The sequence below is a fragment of the Lonchura striata genome, chromosome Z, assembly GCF_050655825.1.
Source record: "Lonchura striata isolate lonStrDom1 chromosome Z, ASM5065582v1, whole genome shotgun sequence".
In the NCBI taxonomy this organism is placed as follows: Eukaryota; Metazoa; Chordata; class Aves; order Passeriformes; family Estrildidae; genus Lonchura; species Lonchura striata.
The window spans coordinates 74201466-74221994 of record NC_140740.1 but is presented as its reverse complement, the minus strand read 5'-3'; the positions used below and the strand labels follow the sequence as shown (position 1 = coordinate 74221994).

Below are 20529 nucleotides of genomic sequence, written 5' to 3'. Positions count from 1 at the left end.
AGCCCTCTCTGCTGTTCCAAAATTCCCGATAAAGTGGTGCCACTCCCCAGTCCAGTGGCGCTGACAAACTTTGGAGTCTGTGATCCTTTTGAGATGCTCATGAATCAAGAAGTGGTTGAAGCAAAACCTACATGAAGGTTGCATAGGAAAATATTTTGGTAATTTTGCAGCTATTATTTAGAAGCTTTGCTTTCAAAACATCCCACTGTTGTTTAAGTGTTTATTAAGCCTGTAGGACAGTCAGAAGCTTTAAAGTGGACACTGGCTTGCTAGCGTGTGCTATCCATGCCTCAACTGTATATCCTTCTGTTTACAGCAGTACAGACAAAAATGGGAATGAGGGAAGGCTGATTTGAACTTGCTTATATGTATGAAGTGCCTTTATTACTGCAGAAGCACTGAGCTTTGTTTTTGGTGGAGAATAAAAATAATGGAAGACAAATTTCCCTAATCATATGTACTGGTTCCCAGTAAGCTCTGTGTCTCTATGGTGTTCCTCTCACAGTTCTACCACTACTTATAACATGGTTGAAGATGATTGCATTTGTATAGAGCAAGAAATAAATACAAGTTTTACAGCTAGCCAGCCTTCCCACAGCTCTATCATCCCACATGCTCTAGGAAACCTAGAAAAAAATGCTTTATACTTAATTGAACTATTCATCTGTTTAGACAATACCTTAATCAGAGGTAATTATTTCATCTGGGAAGAGAAAGTGAAGCTATTCTTTTTGTGAGGTGAAGCTAGTAATTTCTGTGTGGTCTCACAGTTCTATAACATGCACAGACGTTGCTCTTCTAACACTCTAAACCCAAAATAGAACTGAACTAAAACAGGTAATTGTAAAAATGACTCAGGTTCTCAAAAAAGCATATATTGCTAGTATTTTTCTTACATTTCAAGAAGTGTTAGCCAGTGGGCAAATGCTTGAGGAATAACTTAGATTGCAGAGTTTGTAAAACATATGAAGAGAAGCCTGGTTCTCTTCAGATTGAACCTCCAGAAGTATTTTAGTCACAGACATTAGAAACCATCATAGGGCTATGCCCTTTCATCTTTGTAACCTGGTTATTATATATACAGCAAGTGAATAAAACCCATGCTTGTTAAATTTTATGTCTGCATATGAAAACCAAATTTAAGTTTTGTATCCTGTAGTTTTTTGAATCAACTTGCTCCTTCCTCTCAAGATAACTTATTGTAACAGAGGTGAAGAGTTCAGGACTTAATAATTTTTAATGCTACTTGGTGTTTTTTTTAGTAGAAGTATGTTACAGAACAAAACTTCATTCCTTTTAAACACACCAAGTTTACCAAAAAGGACTGCACCTATCTAGCCAGACTGCTACATCATTACTGTTTGCGGAAGGAGATCTTTCTTACTACCAATACACGGATTACCCTGGTGCTTGTCAGAGGTGGGTGGTTACTGCTGAAAGATGAGCACAGAAACACACACCTCAAGCAGGGAAATCAGTCATCTAGGTAGAGGGTTGTGTATCTTGTTACAAACTTTTTGAAATCACATGTAGCTGTCAGTGTTTGGATTTTCTGGGAATGAAGGTTGTTTTACTCCTGTATTCTTTAAAAGAAAGTTGGACAGTTAAAGGAGGTCCACGGATCAGTGCAAAGTGAAACAGAACAAATCTAGTGCTTGTGTTGGTGCTCCTGTCTGCCTGGCCTAAGCAGAAGGATGTTGTTCTGCAATTTTGTGGGTAGCTTTTTATCTTTAGAGGCCCTTGAGAATGGAAAAATTCCAAAATAAACTAAGTAAGCTGCCAGGCACTCTTAATGAACTCTAAAGACACGTGATAGAAAAATGCAAGCCTTGTGGTTAAAAGGCTAAGACTATTACCGATTATAATTTCTTTTCCCTGCCACCAGTTAAGGAGGAAAAAGCTGAGAGATAGGCTGTGCAAAGAAAGATGCATTCTCTCCTGTAGTGACAACCGATGCATAGGCCCAATTCAGCTGTACTGGCATTTTTTCTCAGATTTTGGAACAGCAATGCAAGTCTTTCCACACCACCATTTCATGATTGAAGCTGATTTCAGCAAGTCCTTTCTAATGTTGGAATTCCCCACATTGCATCTTACAGTAGCCTCTAAAACACCTTTTTTTTTTTGTAGTTAGTAGCTGTCAGCAGCAGTGGGTGATAACAAAATCACTTTGCTCATTTGTATGGTACTTCACACTACCATCAATCTTACATGGAGGAAGAAAACATTGTGGTCAATCCTTCTCAGCAGGGTTCATATTATTGTTCAGTGACAAGGCCCTAAATGGAACTACCTAATTAAGGAAAAAAGCTATAAAGGAGTTCAAAGACATTAAATGGAAATTATTCTTTGATGTGCACTAGGAAGAACAGGAAGCCCAGGCTGGAAAAGGGGCATGCTGGTACACAGACTGTACCATTCATAATTGTCATTATGTGGAAATCAAAGAAGCTTTTCTAAGCTTGCCTGCTCCAGGAAATAACTGAGGAATGTGCTATTTGCATTAGAACCAGGCAGGTACTAGATGTGCAAGTATATCACACAAAATTGCATAACCAGGAGTGAGTTACTCCCATAAAGGCTGTGGGTCTCTGGCATGTCTCACCAGCACAATTCCAGGCTTTTGACACATTGCCTCAAGAGTCCGTCCTTAGGAGCAACATCACACCTGTGGCAGATTTAGTGCTCAGCTAGAGTTTTTTAAAAATACAGCCATTAGTCAAGTCTGTTGCAAATAAAAAGGGGAACAAAAGATTGGGAATTGAATTAATATTCAAGTAAAATTCAGTTCTCTTCTTCAGAAGGAAGAACGAAGCACTGTTTTCATTTTTCTATCCAGCTATTTTAAGTGAAGTAGGGTATCAATACTGCAGTATTTATGTCATATTAAAATGGTTTATACATAACCAGCTAGAAGAAAACTGGGATCACAGAGTAGTTTTTTAATCATTTAATTAGGGATATTAACTGTTTTAAAGTAGTCATGTATTCAAACTTAATGTCATACATAAATTAATATCTCCAGCAAATGTAATAATTTTTTCAGCTTGTGTAACACCACACATCAGTTAGTATATCAGCTGAGTTTGTAATCCATATATCTGCCAGTGACTTAACACTGTTCTATTCTCTTACCAGAGTTCTTACTTAATATTTGCTTTTATAATTAATTCCAGAATTTCTCACTATCTTTTGAAGTGTTTGTCACAGGAAAAGTGAGAGAAAGAAGTATTTTCTATTGGTCACATTACCAATGGCACAAACTTTTGCTCTGTTATAGTTCCTAAGCAAAATCTTCATCACATTCAATGGCATAAGGGCCATGAAGTCTTCACTGCTGAGCAGCTTTCCTCAAGTGTACTGGAGACAGGCTTAATTACATGCAATTTTATAAAAGCACTGATATAAATTCTTTCAATTACCATCTAGGTTGCAGCTTTAATAATTCCTTGAAATGAGATTTAGGGACCAAGCCAGTTTAATTAGGTGATGTTTATTTTACATAGAACAATCTCCAAAGAATATTTAAAAAACCCAATCTAAATACTGATTTTATTGCATTTATTTTCTTACAAAAAAAAAAAAAATAAAAGACAGGCACAATTTAGGTATTCAAATACTTCAAACTGAATAACTGTTCGCTATTCAGATTTCCCCAATACCACTCCAAAGGCTGTGAAAATAGAAAATGTCATTTTGCACAAGGCAGTAGTGCATTTAGTAGGAATGAATCGCAAAATATATTTTTGTGAAGCAAGTTGTTATTGTCACTCTATAATTACCTATAAAATTTTTTGAATTGCACAATATATTTGCTTTGCAATTGACAACTGCCACACAATAGGCCTAGTATGTAGCTAAGTATTTGCTCAAACTATCCCTTAGAAACAAATTAGGTTCTCTTTTGGTAAATACTTAAAGTCTAGTATCAGCTATATTATATATCTGAGGTAATTTAAAAATGTTTCAATAGGAAGAGGTTTATATATTTAACTAAATTCAATTTCTGTCTACTTTAAAATCTACACAATAGCTGTGTGTCCTAAAGAAAATTTTGATTTGAAAGTACCAACACCAATGAAATCTTGAGCTGTTTAAATGAATAGATTTCTTGGTTTTCTGTTTTGTTATCAATGCTGAAAAGGCACTGTGTACATTCCTCTGAACATTTGGTGTTTTAGGGTGTGTTTTTAAAATTTAACAAGCATCCAACGACAAACTTCAAATATTTATAAGCAAAAAAATACTGAATAGACTTCCCACTGATTGATGAAGTCCATGATATCTGAAAGTACTCATTTTCCATAGAACTTCTTATTCAACAAGAATATGAGCAAATTCACATTCACTTTAGCTTTATCAAACATTTTCATTACAGCCACACCTTCATACTGCATCTGAAGCAAATCCTGAAATGAGAAAAAAAATCATTAGTGTCCATCTAAATCCATACCTTACAGTAACAAGATGTGATAAACATCATCAACTCCAGGTTCTTAATAACTTAAAAAATTGCAAGCAAGTATTGGGATACATGTAGAAAACATTATGTGTCCTCTAGATCCTAAGCTACAGATGGTCAGTAACAGCAAACCAGAAGAAACACTGTTTTCTGTGTATTTCCATTTTTTTTTCTTAGTATTTCCTGCTTGCCACCTGAACTAATGTGGTGGTTGATTTCATGCAATTGCCCCGGAATAAACATTAAATCAATGCCCATGCCCAGCATCCTGCAGATATTATATAATTATTCTTCATATTAGCTGCTGCTCTGTACTGATTGACTGGTTTATGGATACATGTGAAAAAAATACTGAAAAAGCTTGTAGTTACAGCAGCAACATAGCAAAGGAACAAAATTCAAACCTGGAAATGGAGCTGCACTTTTTCCATCTCAACTCCTAAAAATTTTGCTTTGATTTCAAAGTCACCCACTTCTTCTCCAGGTGTGATATCAAACATCACATTCTTAAACCTTGAAACAAGAAAGGTAATTGAATACATAGGCTGTGCACTTTCATATAATCCAGAGACAGTTCTGGGGAAAAAGCCTTCAGAACATAGAACTTTGACCACAAGCCATGTCATTGGTGTCAAAGAATCACTCCATCCCTCCCTGCACTGCACTCCATATAGGGTCTTCTCAGAAATTTTCTTGTAGCATGAAAAATACAGAATTCTGAAGTCTTTTGTACTGGAGAAACAACCCCCTAGAAAAGCCCAACCCCAAAAAAACCAACAAAAAACAACAACAACAACAACAACAAACCACCAAAAAAAACCCACAAAAAGAAACAAAAATAAACCAACCCCAAAAAAACCCCCACCACCACAACAAAAAACTACCAACCAAAACCAAACCAACAAACAAAAAATGCAACAAAACACCAAAAAAAGAGAAGTATTTGGGAAGTTCAGTGAACAAATTGGATCCAACACCCAGTGGATAGAAACAGGACAACCAAATTTTCCTTCTGCCATGCCCAAGTGTCTCCTTGCAGGTACATATTTGCCTCATGTGGCTTCCTCTACCTGATTAATCCACTTGGGGAAAAAAAATAGAAAAAGAAAAAAACCTGAAAAATCTTTTCTGTGCAGAAGGTGGAAGGAAAGGTGCAGAGAATGGAAGACTTTCACTACCACAGCCTCAAAATGGAAGAATACAAAAGGGATGTTAAACCACCACATCCATTCACCCTGCCATAGTGAGGAAGAGCACAAAACATGAGGTTTACTAAGTTATTTGAAAGTGACTGGTCAAGATATGAAAAAGGATTGCTACAATTGCATAAAAACGTGGTCGTTAATAGTGAGTCTGCTGCCAAACTCACACTTGTTCGTGTAAGACAGTGCTAGGGCTGGCTTGTTAAAATATTTTCCCAAGGTAATCATAGAGCAAGGTACAAAGTAAAAAGAAATAATTGTAACAATTACACTGTAGCATCCTTCTGAGTGCAGAAGTCTGAGGTAATTTTAGCTGTGGCACAGGAAATTAAAATTTCTTTTATCAAAAGCCAGGCCTCTTCAGAAATTGTTGATCAGAAAATGCTCGGAATTGATTTGCACTTACTGATTGGTTTGAAGATCTTCAATTTCTAGGATGACACCTTTTTCATGAAGTCTTGCAGCTGTGTACTTTAGTGAGGTCTGTTTCAGCTTTTTGCTTCCTTTCACCTCCTCTTTTCCATCTAATTTAATTGACCTCCGTGAATTTCTGGAAAGAGAACAAGAAAACTGGTTTTTGATGTGTTTGTCAGATCCTTAATACTTCATTTACTCTTCTAGCCATATTTAACTTTCTTTCATTCTTTCTTGAACGTCTCTAAAAAAACAAAATTAACATCCCCAAAAATCTAAGAGTTGGAAGAATTTTTAGTATGCAGTGAATCATCTAAATATCTTGCCAATGAATTTTGAATCATCTTTTTAGCACTTCTTTCAATTCTATTGTGAAATGCAACTCTGATCCTAAAGAATCCACAATTTTCAGTTCAAAATTGCAATTTGTAAACTTAAGGTGACATAAATGGTAAATATTCTGTAATTAGAGTTAATTTTTGGATCAATGAAGTGTGCACTAGGATTCCTATGTCAGTAAAATGCTTTCATTTTAACATTTTGGTGGAATTGGTGAGGAGATTGCTTTCAAGTAACTCTGTCATATCTGGAAGGTAAAATTATTTAGGCATTTATTTTCCCCTTTTCTATTCTAATGACAAATCCCAAACCTTTTAAAAAAGGAAGAAACCAATAATTACTTCCCAAAACTTCATGATCTCTGACCTTGCAAATGGATCTGCAAAATAGCACCAATTAAATATACTGAAAACATCTATACATCTCTTTACATAGACTTTTCTTTCTCCAAGCACTCTTAAATAAATGCAAGACTTTAATATCCAGATGCTGACACAGTTAGCAACTCTCATGGACCTTTTGTAGACTGTCAAACTTTAAACTACAGATTAACACCTGCTTTTCATCTTGATAAAACACACTAAAAGACACATTAAAAGAAAGAAAGACTCAACTCACTTTCTTGTTAAGTTGTCTAAGCAAGTTTTTATATAGGTGTTGTAATAATTAATTTGTTCCTCATAAAATGCTGTCTTGGAGTTAAGGGCATTCAAAGTCTGCTGGAGTTTCACCAACTCAGCTTTTCGATGATGTCTGTATCTTCTTTGATTCCGGATATCCTAAATAAATTTATTAATGTCATTGTTTTATTAATTTGAAATTTTAAAAAGCCTTAGTTCATTTCCATTCTAATTTGTAATTACAAAATCTGACTTAATTACTGAGAGAAAGCACAAAACTAGCACGTTAGTTCTTACAAGAACTGTAGGTAGTACTACAGTTTGTTCCCATGGCAATCACATTGCTACTCATGTATAGAAGTGGTCTTGAACTTTGCTGTGCTCTTTGCTTGTGCTAAAGGTAGTTCAATATATTAAAGTTCTAATGGCCAGTATGGGTTGTGGATGTGGAATAGGATTAGTTGAGAACAGTCCCTGTGCTTTATCAGCATCAGGATGGGCACCACATTGACCCACTATTCTTCTGCCCAACCACAGCAGATCAGTGTTAATACCAATCAAATAATATTACATGGGAGTTTAAGACTTCTGAAACCTTACCAAGATCACAGCCATTCTTAATTGAAACACCACTGAGCAATTCCAATTACTGTTAATACAAAGTTATATTGAAACATTATAGAGGATGAGTTAAATCACCAGCAGCATCAAATTCAATATCAGATTCAGATAACAAAGGTTGGAGTTTTTTGTAATTTATTTCAGACAGTTATTCAGGAGTGTACTGCCTTTCACTTACTTTGTCAGGGAAGGAAAACAATTATTTTGTATGTGGATACTTGAATAGCTTAGGGTAGCATTCCCTGAAAAATATGTGTTTTACTTCTCTAATTGGAATGGATTTAGGCTAGATGCTAAAAAACATTGATATACAGGAAAAAAAATCAGTTTACCTTAGCAATCTCATTTATAATTTCTTGGTACTTAGTTGCTGAAGACACTAGTCCTGCTTGTTCCAATGTCCGGAGATTTCTCTGAATTTTCCTTTTCTTTTGTTCTATTGGTAGCTGCCCATCTTCAAAAACAGACTGACTCTGCTTCATTTTCTCTGGAGTTTTGGAATCTAAGATGGCACGTTTTTCTACAAGTTTCAAATTCTCAGATTCCTGGGGGGAAAAAAAATATCCAGAGCAGTTATTTTCTAGATTTTAATAACTGTTAAATGTTTAAGTACATTGAATTCTCAAGTACATTGCATAGGAGATTATCAAGAATCAGAGTGCAATCTTTATGTCGTATTACTACTTGGTCTCAAAGTACCCCATTTACTATGCCTTTGGACATACTTCAGCTATGTAGTGACAACACTGAGGCACATATTTGAGTTATTCAAAATGTCTAATTCAGCCAGGCTCAATGACTTCACCAAGTTGTGGGAAGACTGTCCAGATCTCACAGGTGTTTCCTATACATGCACACACTGAGGTGAACTAAAATCTGCACATTATTAAGATGCAGTTTTGCATGTCAGTGTCTATGGGAAAGACTTCAACTGTGAGCTCTTCCCACTCAATTCCCGTACCAAGGATAGCAGTTGTTTCCTGAGCATTGCTTGTAGAGATTAAGCAAATAAACTAAAGGGTCAGGCAACTTGAGTTACAATACTGAATTTAATGAGGGAGGCAAAAGAAGAGTACAGAGATTCACCTCAGGCTATTTGTTGTATTATAATATAGGAGAGAAAAGACCATGTTTACAAAAAATGTAAAGAAAAAAATATTCTAGTCATATTCTAGTGACTCCAATACATCAAGAAGAAATATTTTAGTCTAATCTAGCTCACAGCTCACATTTTGTTTATCTCTGAAGCTATTTCAAATTATACAGCAAGAAAACCCAACTATACAAGTCTCATATTTTGAAGATTCTAAATCTGAATAGTCTAAAACCACCAACAAACAATTTCATTATTAGAATGTGATGGAGAAAGCTGTCAGAGGTCTATTAAGGCTTTCAAATAGCTTTAATAAAATACTTCCTTCCCTATTCAGGACCAGTATAACACTTACCTGTTGTGCAGTGGCTGGTGTTTCTAATATTTCTGAGAGTGTATCCCCTGGTTGTGTTCGTATCACATCCACAATGAGTCTTTTGGTCCTTTTAAAAGGATATATGGATATTACAAAACAGTTATAATTTGTACATGTCATTTCTTCAGCCATAAAAGTAGTAAACTCCCCCTTTATTATGGATTATTGGTAAAATTTGCTTTCTAGCTTTTTATGTTTCACAGCTTCCTTTAACAGCTTTAACACTGAATATCTGGTTTCTACATAGTCTGAATAGAGAAATACATGTAAGCTTCCCTCCATTTATTTTAGAAAACTAGCACAGTAAAAGAGTTACTGTTAATAAAATACAAGCAACAACTCACATGTGGATTTTAATTGTGATCATGACAAAACAGCAGACAGAAATATAACATTTGAAAAGCCTGAGCCATTAAAGGTCATATTTACTGAATAAAGTGGAAATGCACTCAGAACTGCTAAACTTTGAAGAAATTTTTCATTTGATGCAATGCATTTACACAAACCACTTAAGGACAGATATTTCTCTAGTGACAACAGACAAGAAACATTTCCTTGCTAAAAAAGGGAAGCTGCTACACCCTGATATGTTAACCAGTTCTTTTCTTGGTTAGAATTTATCTCATTTCTATTTGTTCATAATACTTCCAAGAACATCCTGCTACAGAATTCTATTAATTTAGAGGACAGGGTTACTGAAATAGCTCATTATTCTTAACAATTAACAGAAAATTGAAGATGCAGTTAAAGTTTCCAAGGAAAAATGTCTAAATATTGTCAACATTTCTATTATATAACCTAATAGTTTAAAGTGATAATCTACTTAGGTGCAGTTGCTTCTTCAGAAGTAAAACTTCACACCATTGAGCAAATGAAAGAATACTTATTTCTGATTAAAGAAAACCCAAACAGCTTAATAGATCAGATTTGAATTACGGACCATGTCTGTCCTACTAGTTATTTGTGCTGTCTTTCCCTTTTAATATGAACTTTTGCCTTCACACCTATGAGGTACATACAAGCACAGTAATAGAAGAGAGCAGCATTCTGTTCTCCTCCTTACTCAGATTGCACTAGGATTTTAAGTAGGCCAATCCCTTTTCTGGATACATTGAAATATCAAAAGATGGGTGCCAATAATGTGAAACAAAGTACTGTGATGTAATTAATTTTTACTATAAAGTAGCCTATACTATAAAGTGTTCCAGAGCATCCCTGTAGCCATTTTTTAATTTGTTTCTAAGACAGAATAAACAACAATTTTCTTTCCCGGATAAAAGCATGCAGCATGCACTATTCCTGCTGAAGTAACAGTTACATTCTTTTCAAATGGCTGATGGAAGGATATCAGGAAAGTGTTTATTTTTGAGTGGGAGGAAAGGACATGGTAATACTGTTGGACCCTTTTCATCAGAAAAGACTGCTTTTCATCTCTGCTTTCCCAAGGCTGTAGCATTTTAAAGCAGAGTGCTTTTACAGCTTCACAAGAGAACATTTCCTAGATAAAGATGCAGTCATGCTTCAAAACACAAATGGCAATATATTTCTTTTCCTGGAAAAACTGACTGTTCTTCTGATTTTTCCAAAAGTTTAAGTAGCACTGAACACAAACTGGCTTTTGACAACTGAATGCACTCAGCACCTCAGAAATGCACTTAGACAGGGTAAATGTTTAAAAAACAATATTTAAAAACAAACAAACAATAAGCATTGGCAGAATATACATGTTTGAGAAAAACGTACTTTATCATCAAACTTTTGAGATCCTGATCTTCACCTTCTCGTAATTCATATTTGCATGTTAGAGACAGTGAAATCTCTGTTTTTGCAAGTTGACTCAGTGTGCTTTCCCTGTTGGGATCATTGGGATCAACAGCTCCTTCCCCTAAAAGGAAACATATTTTACTCCAAGTGTTCCAATTTTCTCATGATTCAGTACATGAAGCAAACAAGCAACTACATGAATCACTGTAAACAATCAGAAATACTAATCTTATGTTGTACCTCCACATCGTTCCTCTTAGAAGCAGTCTTTTTTTGGACATTGAGCAATCAAAACAATAACTTAGCTATTTATAAACCCAGTTACAATATTTTGGAAATTACAACAATCCTTGATTTTCAGGCTCCTGATGTGCAAAAGACTTTCATGTTGTCTTCTCAAAGAATAATACAAACAATGTAACATCCTTTATTCTAACATGCAGTGATAATGAAGAATGAAAGAGTATCAGCTATGTTAACAGGCTATTCACTTGAATGCTGGTGTTACCCATGACTACTTGCTACTTTCTAATATAATATAATAAATGCAAATCAAGTATCAGTCAAATGCATTACTTTCTAAGAAATTATACAAATTTAAAAGGTAATTTTTAGTTGTATAATTAAGTAGCAAAATAAAAAATGTCTGGTTTTAGACTTCTCTATATAGATTTTCTAAGTTTCTACTCAACGCTAGCAAATCATAAGACCAGATTGTTAAAAAAAAAAAAAAATCACTCTTTTCCTATCTGCACAAGTGGATCATTCAAAATATTAGTAATGTTTGGACTTTGAATCACACATTAAATTATAGAGTGAATATTGCAGTTAAGAAAAAGGTTCAAATATCAGGTTCAATGTTACAGTAAGTTTATGGAAAAATAATTCTGTAGTAAAAAGAGAAGCAGAAGCTCTTGCTCTGAGAGACACAAGAGAATTTAAGTCAAGCCTCTGTATAATTCTGCCCCTAAAATGAAGTTACCCATAAAGACAAAAAATAGCATACCAAGGAAAGACTCTATATCAGGAACAGGTCCCAGACCTTCCAGCAATTCATTCAGCAGGTCATTAGTCTCAGTGGCAATGGCATCTTGGTGTTCCAAAAGCAGCTATAAATAAATGTAAATGAAATCATCATCCAGAAAATGCTTTCCTGGTATCTTTATACTTGAAACTAGGTCTGGAAACCAAATGTAGAAAAACAGAGACACAGATCACAGTAATGATCAGGATTGTGGAAGACCTTCCCAAGGCCAGGAAGCATCCTGGATTCTGGGCTAAAATTTAGAGTTGCCCTTGCAAAAACAGCTTGTCTTATTCCTCCAGCTATTCTCTCTGGAGTGCTAAATAACATGGCTGTGCAGAAGATTTGCAATGAGGATTTAAAAATTCCTGATTGTCACAGAATAAAGAATGATAATCCCAAGCAGAGCATTTTGGTGCTGCATCCTTAACACCCAAAGGAATAAAGACAGTGCTGTTGATCCATAGAAAGACACCTATTTTCTGAATATCCATCTCAGTAGCTTACAACAGTGTCAGTGATACCTTTCAGAAAGGACTGTATTTTCTAAGTGAGGAACCAGCACTGCAGCACCCACTGCACCTAAGAGACATGTTATGCTAGTCACTAGACTCACTAGAAGGACTAATGTTCACATATAACTTCTGGTCATTACCTGCAGGCATAGGTCTGTTGCTTCAAAAATTAAAAGAGCAGGCACAAAGACAAACCAGGTTTTTTTGTCTTGGTTTTTTTTTTTTTTTTTTTTTTTTTTTTAGCAGATTAGGTTATTAGTTTTCAGATTAGTTATTACTTGAATAAAACTAATTTTCAGAGTGGCCTACTGTGAGTTGGCTGTTCTACCTTTTCCAAAGTGTATCTGGCAGTATTTGGGAGATTCTTTTGTGGTGTTTGTGGACTTGTTTTTTTTTGGTGTTTTTTTTTTTGGTTTTGTTTTTGTGGGTTTTTTTTTTTGTTTGTTTGTTTTTTTTTGATGGGGGAATGTTGTGGAGTTTTTTTTTTGACTTGGGCTGGGGGACACACAGGGGACATGTTGCAAGCCAGGAAACAGATGGTAGTATCCCAGTTTTAGGAGGAACATGTGGCAAATATTTAACTTATACCCTATTAGGTCATACTTCAGACTGCAGTTATTTTGCTCTTTACCCACAGTAAGAACAGGAATGATACCACAGCTTCAGTTGCTCTAAATCAGATGTTTTAATCTGCTTCCAACAAGTCACATGACAGAATGCCAGAGCCACAGCATACAATTTCTATTCCCAAAGGTTTCCTTCAAACTGCTTTCACTTTCTTACCCAAGACAGAAAATAGTTTTAAAGTTAGAAATGTTACGTAAGACTGGAACATAATTGTTCTTTCCCCTCATCAGAAAGTGTTACACACTAATTATTATTGAAGATGATGCTTGTGCATGAAAGCAGAATTTGCATTTTTCCTAGGGAAAAAGAAAATCTAGTATTCAGCTTCAGAGCATTTCAGACATGAAGAGAAGAAATTACTTCAAAAATAAGAATGAAAACTAAGTTTTCCCCCAAGAGTGTTAGCGGCAAATATTTGATAGTCTGTATGCTATAGTCCATTGACTAGTCTGTTTTGATTGACTTACTGAATGGGTATTGATAATTTCTTCAATGGAAATATATATGACAGGCTTGCTAAGGGTCACCATATCAGAGTATTCATCAATATTGAATTTCTCCTCTGGTTCAGGAACATCACATGCTGCTTGAAAAAAATTCCTAAGAGAAAATGAGAAAGACTTCAATAACTGTCCCTTATAAATTCACTTATTTCGGCTGTATTAAAAAAGCCACAGTCTTTGCCATGCGTTATGTTTCTCTTATAACCTCCAATCTACCCTCAATGTTTCAAGGAGGCAACACATCAATACAAGTGATGAAGTCTTCTCTTTCCTGGATAGCTCGTAGAAGACTATTTTAAAGGGGTTGGGTTTTTTCCACTACTTATTGGACAAAGTAAATTTTAAGGACTTAGATAAATATCTATTAATGGCCTAGAAATTATAAAAGGACATCTCTCTTATTTTGTGAAGGTACTTTGCAGTATGAGGTGTGCTGAGAAGGAATTGATTGAAATAGATGCACAAAATTCCCATTGTCCCACAAATGTTTGCTGTTAGGCAGAAAAGGAGCTGTTCAAAATGAGAGAAAATGTAGTATTGTTTATAAATATAAGAATACTGAAAGGAAAAAAATGCAGCATGGTTGAAGTGTTACTTTAGTGTGACTAGCATGCACATGGAGTACTGAGACTTGCTTCTTCCCAAAACGACATCTGCTGTCTCTCCATGCCACTGACTTATTCTGGGATGTGCACAGACCACCAAGAACCAGCAAGATCCTCTTGTAGAGAACCACTTTGTTTTCTGAAGTGAGACGACGTGAAATGGGGCAGCTGGGAAAAACAGGGTTTTAGATTGTGCGTATGGGTTTGCTTCAGGAGCGATATTATGCCAGCCCGATGGTGTTGAACAGGCTACACGTTTCAGGTTCACAGCACCTTTGAAGTATTAGAAAAGAGTAATTACAAAGAAAAAAGAACAAAGAAAATGGGCTGAAAATCTTAACTTTAGACAGGAAAACCTGGAGACTGTACAAAATCACAGTGGTATTGCATGAGTTGTGTGCAGAATTCATTAATCAGTCCAAAAATAATGACCAGTAGGGTATGCAATGAAACTGGAGGAAAATTTTAATTTTAACTGACAGGTAGCAAAATTCTGAATATTGCTACAGGAGGAGATGTGAAGGCAGGTGATCTCAAAGGCTTAGGAAGGGTATGGACAAATTTCTGCACAAGTTCATAAATGCAGAGTAAAAGATCTAGGCAGGCTTAATGGCTTTGAGCATAGCTAGCATTGCTAATAGTATTCCAAAGGGGAACAGGTAGCTAAGGGCAGCCGCTGTTGCTGTCTAAGAAGGGCTTAGTTAAAGTACAGAGCACAGGCATACAGATATTTAAGTTAGCCTAATTAGGAGAAGGATTCTTCCTTTTGTAGCAATCAAGGGCTGACTAGAATAGGGCTCTTTTGTTATCATTTGTTATTCTTGCTATAACACTTTCTACCTTGTAGCTTTTTCATGCTTATGCAATGCCCTCAAATACTTAATTAAAATTACTAAGTTGAATTGTTTCTGTATCCATGGTTGACATCTCTCAAGGAAACCCATTACATGAACAGTGCATTTGCTTTCACAAAGGGCAGACACTAAACACAGAAATTCTGAGTGCAAGTTTATTGCAAAATTCAACAATACCATGAAGTAATAGCAATGAATGGGCAGTAACCCCAAAGAACTTGTGTCCCAGAATGTAGCAAAACATGCAATTCCCTATGACTGCAAGATAAACAAAGGATATCTGTATAGAATCTGTCAGCAAAGATGAGAAAAAACTCTACAACTTTTTCCTGACAAATATTTTTTTTCCTCAAAGCATTCGTATCAAGCAGATCTGAAATCAAGATTAATCAAGCAGATCCCAAATCAAGCAGACATTGATTCTTGTGGATAATGAGTTACCTCAGTCTGTTCTCAGTCTGTGCTTGCAGTAAGGAACTGCAAGCAAAACAGTAGAGATGATCTCAAATTAATGCACAAGTTGGAATACAACCTGTTACTCCTGCTCCAGCTTCCTTGTCAGTGAGCATTTCTCTTTGCCATATCACTCAACATTTTTAACATTTTGAATAGGAAATTCCTATCAACAAGGGGTCCACCTCCCTTACTCATCCTAGAGGAAAGCTCTTAGTCTGTAGGTTATTTGTGAGGGCTGTGCATACCTGAACTTCTGGTAGGTCTGTGAGAGGTAAGTGTTCATAGATGACAGATGTTCACTTTCTCCTTCAAAGAGTTTGTTAGAAGCAGCGTGCTGGAGGACTTTGGCCACACAGCCTAGGTTCCTCCTCTGGTCAGGGTGTATCTGGCCCCCAGCTGATATATCGATTATATCAAAGCCATCAGGAGCAACTATGGCAGGGTTCATGTAGCGATAGTACAGAAGGTTGCCAACAACCTAAAGAAATGGAGAAAAAAGTTAAGAGATCTTCCCTTCGCATACAGGAGTGACACCTAACAAAACACAACCAATCATTTCTACTTCTAAATTAGACCACAGGGACTGGTTTTAGAAGAATCTTAAGAGACATGTTACCTATGGGGCTAACTGGACAGACCTCTTACATGACATTCCTCCTACAACACCTCTGTGAACATCAGTTACGGACTTTTAGCACCACATTTCAATTTGGTACTGGCTGTAGTTCAGCTAATGCAAGACATGGAGTTAAACACAAACACAACTCTTCTAAATTTTGCAAGGTTCCACTCCCAAGGCTCATTCTGTGAAGTCCTGCAGATACTGGCAGCATTTAATGCACTCATTGATAAGGGAACCCTTATCAAAGGGACTGGACTGCAATGCAGCTCTGTAACGCTAGAGAACAGATTTCCCAAACTGCAGTTACTGTAACAATGCTACAGCATCTTCTGAAGATGGCAACTTTAAAGAACCCCTGGTCTCAGAATCAGGCAGGACTTTGCTTTCTGCAATTTGCTTATATGTATGCACCTGCAGAACTTCCAGCTTACACATTTAAAAGCTTTCAAGTGGGTACTCAATTTGCTTTCTAAGTTTTTTAATAGGCTGAGCAATTTTTAAAATCTGTATTGCTGGAGTGATGGACAGTGAAGAATAGGGAAGTTCTGCTAAAATGAAAACCTTGTCATTTTAGAACCATGTAATTAAACACCAAAAAAAGGGTCTTTATTGAAGTGCAAAATAGTCTTAATTGGACAGGGTTGTCAGTCTCTCAGCTGTTTGGAAAGCTTATGGAGCAATTCCCCCAAGTCCTCTGAAGAGACACTGTGGCTGTGGTAGAGTAACAAGAGCCATTGTGCCAGTACCATACTTATCACTCATACCTTATTTTTCAGTCTGTACAAATGTCATGCATAATCTAGTCAAACTTTTCTTTTAGAAACATTCCTCATTCAATTTAAATTACAATTTCTTACCATGTTAACAACTTTAGATAGGGGAGAAAAAAAAGACTACAGTGTTCTCCAATGAAAGGACCGGTGATGACAAAGACCTCACTCCCAATCCAAGCCCCAGTCAGATAAACTCCAGCCTTGTCAGTACAATTACTATCCAAAACAGGTTGAGCATCCTCTTCCGTAAGAATTGCTGAGTGCCTAGATTAACATTGTGGCAACAGAATCATCTTCTCCCCTTCCTTAGCCCCTTTGCAACTCAATAAGAAGTGCCAAACTCCTTCAATAAATGCTCTTTACCCAGTTCCTTAGAATATTTATTGTTTATAAAAATCCATGTTGGCATTAAAACAACAGGCTGCTGACAGTATGCCCTAGGAAGTTTACCTTTAGTAGTTCATCTTCAGTTGCATCCGGGAATTTCTCATGGAGTGAGCTCTTCAGAACTTTGGCTATGTATCGCATTCCATAACTACATGTAGAACAGATGAAAAGGCAAAATATTGGAAAATACTTAGATGAAACAGAAAGCAATCATTCTAGTCAGCTTTTAAAAAGTTACTGGCTTTTTGCACACTCCCTTGACACACAAGTATGAGTTGATAATGGAAAACACAAAACGTTTCAAGTACAGGGACAGGTTTGCCAGGCTGCTAAAGCAGGCAGAGAAACCACTCCCTCTACAGGACATCTCATCCGAGAGGAAGTATCACAAGCCTTTGAAAGCATGGAAAAGATTTGAAAGGATCTCCATCACAGAGAACTGCATGTGAACTGCTGCTTGGAGAGTCCTAACACAGCACTTACGGCAACATATTGAGAGAAGAGAATATGGATGTGAGAACTTTGTCAGTTACTGCTCGCAAACTCTGAATAGATGATTCCAGTTTATTGACTACTTCTGCATGTGTCAGTGCTTGTTCTGTGGTCACGTCGTATGGTAGTTTGCTGCAAAGCAAAAAAAAACAACATGAAACCGGTTAAATACATTTGAGAATAAAATACTTTTTATTTTCATAAGGGCCATCAGTGAACAAAAATCTGACAAACGCAATTGAAGCTGGATTTTGTTACTAAAAGTCTTAGATGCTTTGGCCTCCTTTTTCCAAATTACTGGTAAGTAATTTGCTTAGTTGGGAGTGCACATGTTATCATGTACCTTCCCTTAATAACAAAAGTAGGATACAAATATAAAGCATGCATCTCCACATCCCTATCCCAGCATAGTTCATCAAAAGCCTAGGAAACTACTAACATGCTGTTAGTAAAAAACTCAAGAAAAAGACTTAAGTTGTTCCATGGCATAATCTATTACATTTACAAAGATTAAGTAATTGACTTTGGAAGGTCATGACAATGAAAGTGATCCTTTCATTTTTCAGGAGAAGTTAAAGCACCTGTTTTTCAAGCATCTCTCCCCAAATCTCTCTGCTGGAAGAAGACTGAGAAGGGGTGCATGGGCACGAGTACAGAACAATTTGTCAGGGAAAGAATAGGAAAGCAGAACTGAGGGATTCCTCATGTGTATGTTACACTATGTCCAGCTTCCTCACTCACCTGGCCTCACCAGTCTGCATTTCTAGCTGGTTTACCCATGCCTTGTAAACATCCACGGGACTAGTGTTGATGATGAGAGATTTGTCCTCCATGATTTCTTTCACCACCGGGCCCAGGAGCTGGCGCAGAGTGTTCTGTCCACGAGCGCCTCGGCTGAAGCTGACCACCATCTTAATGACCGTGGGGTTTCCAGTAACGATATCCTGGATCTGGTCTACCTTAGAGCTGTACCAGGAACAGAAGGGTTATGACTTATATGTGCAGTTATCCCTATTTTCAAATCCCACACTTTTAAAACTACACTATTTCTATGATGAAACCTCTTTATATAGCCTATTTCTTAAGATTTTTATCTGCAATAAGGTGGTATATAGAGACTGCTGTCTGAATTCTACATGTATTATAGTAATGTCCTGGAACATAGCATAGTCCATGGCAGCTAATTTATACCTGATTTAGACCCAAATACCTATTCAGCCAGTATCTGTTAGAGGCATAAAATAACATTTCATTATTTCAGGATAAGCCACTAATCTTCACTTACAGAATATAAGATTACATAAAGATACTTTTTCTACCCTTACATATGCAAGCACAAACTGAGCCCTAGCATCTTTTTACAAGCCATTTTTTCATAGAGGAATATGGTCTGCCATAGAAAGTTTTTTTTCCCTTGAATCAGCAATCACTTAACTTTAAGAGTAACACCCAGAAAACAAAGTTCTCCTGTAATAAAATTATATGTGTAATTTTATGGTAGTTTAAAGATTAACCACCAATTTCCTTTAAGCATGAAGCATTCATTGAACTGTCTAAACCACAAACTGGCTGAATACTTCCTGTGTTTGCACATACGTTATCTCCTCTTCTAGAGCAGTTTTGAAGAGTTTGAGAAGCAGGTATTCTTCCCGTTGATTTGAGGCATAGTTGTACAGAGTGAAGATGACTGTATCCATAAACTTTGTTGATTTGTTTTGTGGCATCTGGAAAATCAGCTTTGCCAGATATGTGGGATTAGTCTATAAAGAAAAAAAAAGAAAGAAAAAAAAAAAAGGAAGAAGACTTGTATATGATTGTCCAGGACAAACTCTCCCCAGCTGGAGGGCAGCTCTCTACATTTGTTCACACCTAGAGCAGTTATGTTGACTCAAACATATGTCAGTTTTCCATGCATCTTTTACTTTTCTGCAAATCCTAGTACATAAGAAACCCTGAACTGCACAATCTGTGAGAAGCTCCATTAAGGATTTTATTTGCAGTTCCTGTATAGTACCTCTCTGCATCTAGTCTATGTATTTGATGACAACTAGAATTTACCATATGACAACAGCTATCTACCAAGAAAACTTCGCACACTACATGTCTACTTTGGAGGGCATCTGCCCTGGGAGGATGTAAAATTCTTCTAAAAAAAATGTCAGTGAGATCAGAAAAAAAAAGGCACGAGAACAGATACGTTGTATTCTGTGAACTGCATTGCAGACCACCTTCCTTCCACCACGTGCAATGTATGCCATTAGTGACAGTAATTTACATGGACTACACGGAGATAAACGTTTCTCTTCAGACAGAATGTTCTGTACAGACAGAAGTATGCAAGCAAAAACCAGCCATATTTGCTGAACATTTTAAAACCAACAAGGATCTTCTCAATTACAGGAAGTATTAGGAATTGATCTGTGTCTGCTGCAGTCTGCATGTTATTTGGAAATATTTTCATAATCACTACTACAATAATTAAAAAAAAGTCGTACAATATATTTCTAGTTTTTCTTCAAAAAATTGCTGCTGTGTTAATTTTCGCAATAAAATTTACCTGTAGAAGGTAGAATAAGTGTTGATAAGCCTCCAGTTTTTTTCTTCTCTCTTTACTCAAACCTTTGATGCCCTGTTTGTCAACCATAACCATCTCTTCCAGTTGACTTTTGCTCTTTTTGTTAAGTTTCTTACTGTGCAGTACCACATCCTGCAGAAAGATGACCACAAGTCTGGATTATATATTCACAAAAAGGCAGATTGCAAAAATGAACATATTCACA

General features: G+C 36.3%; 1 protein-coding gene across 11 annotated transcripts in view; it reads right to left on the bottom strand.

Moving 5' to 3' along the window:
* Window positions 1-3472: 3472 nt before the first annotated feature.
* Window positions 3473-20529, bottom strand: part of IQGAP2 (IQ motif containing GTPase activating protein 2) — a 123255-nt gene continuing 106198 nt past the window's right edge. For all 11 annotated transcript variants that reach the window (XM_085567361.1, XM_085567367.1, XM_085567363.1 and 8 more), the window contains 15 exons: window positions 20307-20456; window positions 19346-19509; window positions 18491-18715; window positions 17741-17881; window positions 17321-17405; window positions 15721-15953; window positions 13525-13657; window positions 11898-12000; window positions 10871-11012; window positions 9107-9194; window positions 7991-8203; window positions 7036-7196; window positions 6071-6214; window positions 4867-4975; window positions 3473-4409 (listed from right to left, as the gene is read on the bottom strand). In XM_085567361.1, coding sequence (XP_085423487.1) covers window positions 4296-4409; window positions 4867-4975; window positions 6071-6214; window positions 7036-7196; window positions 7991-8203; window positions 9107-9194; window positions 10871-11012; window positions 11898-12000; window positions 13525-13657; window positions 15721-15953; window positions 17321-17405; window positions 17741-17881; window positions 18491-18715; window positions 19346-19509; window positions 20307-20456 — 2205 coding nt within the window. In that variant the 3' untranslated portion in view covers window positions 3473-4295. The remainder of the gene's footprint in view (window positions 4410-4866; window positions 4976-6070; window positions 6215-7035; window positions 7197-7990; window positions 8204-9106; window positions 9195-10870; window positions 11013-11897; window positions 12001-13524; window positions 13658-15720; window positions 15954-17320; window positions 17406-17740; window positions 17882-18490; window positions 18716-19345; window positions 19510-20306; window positions 20457-20529) is intronic.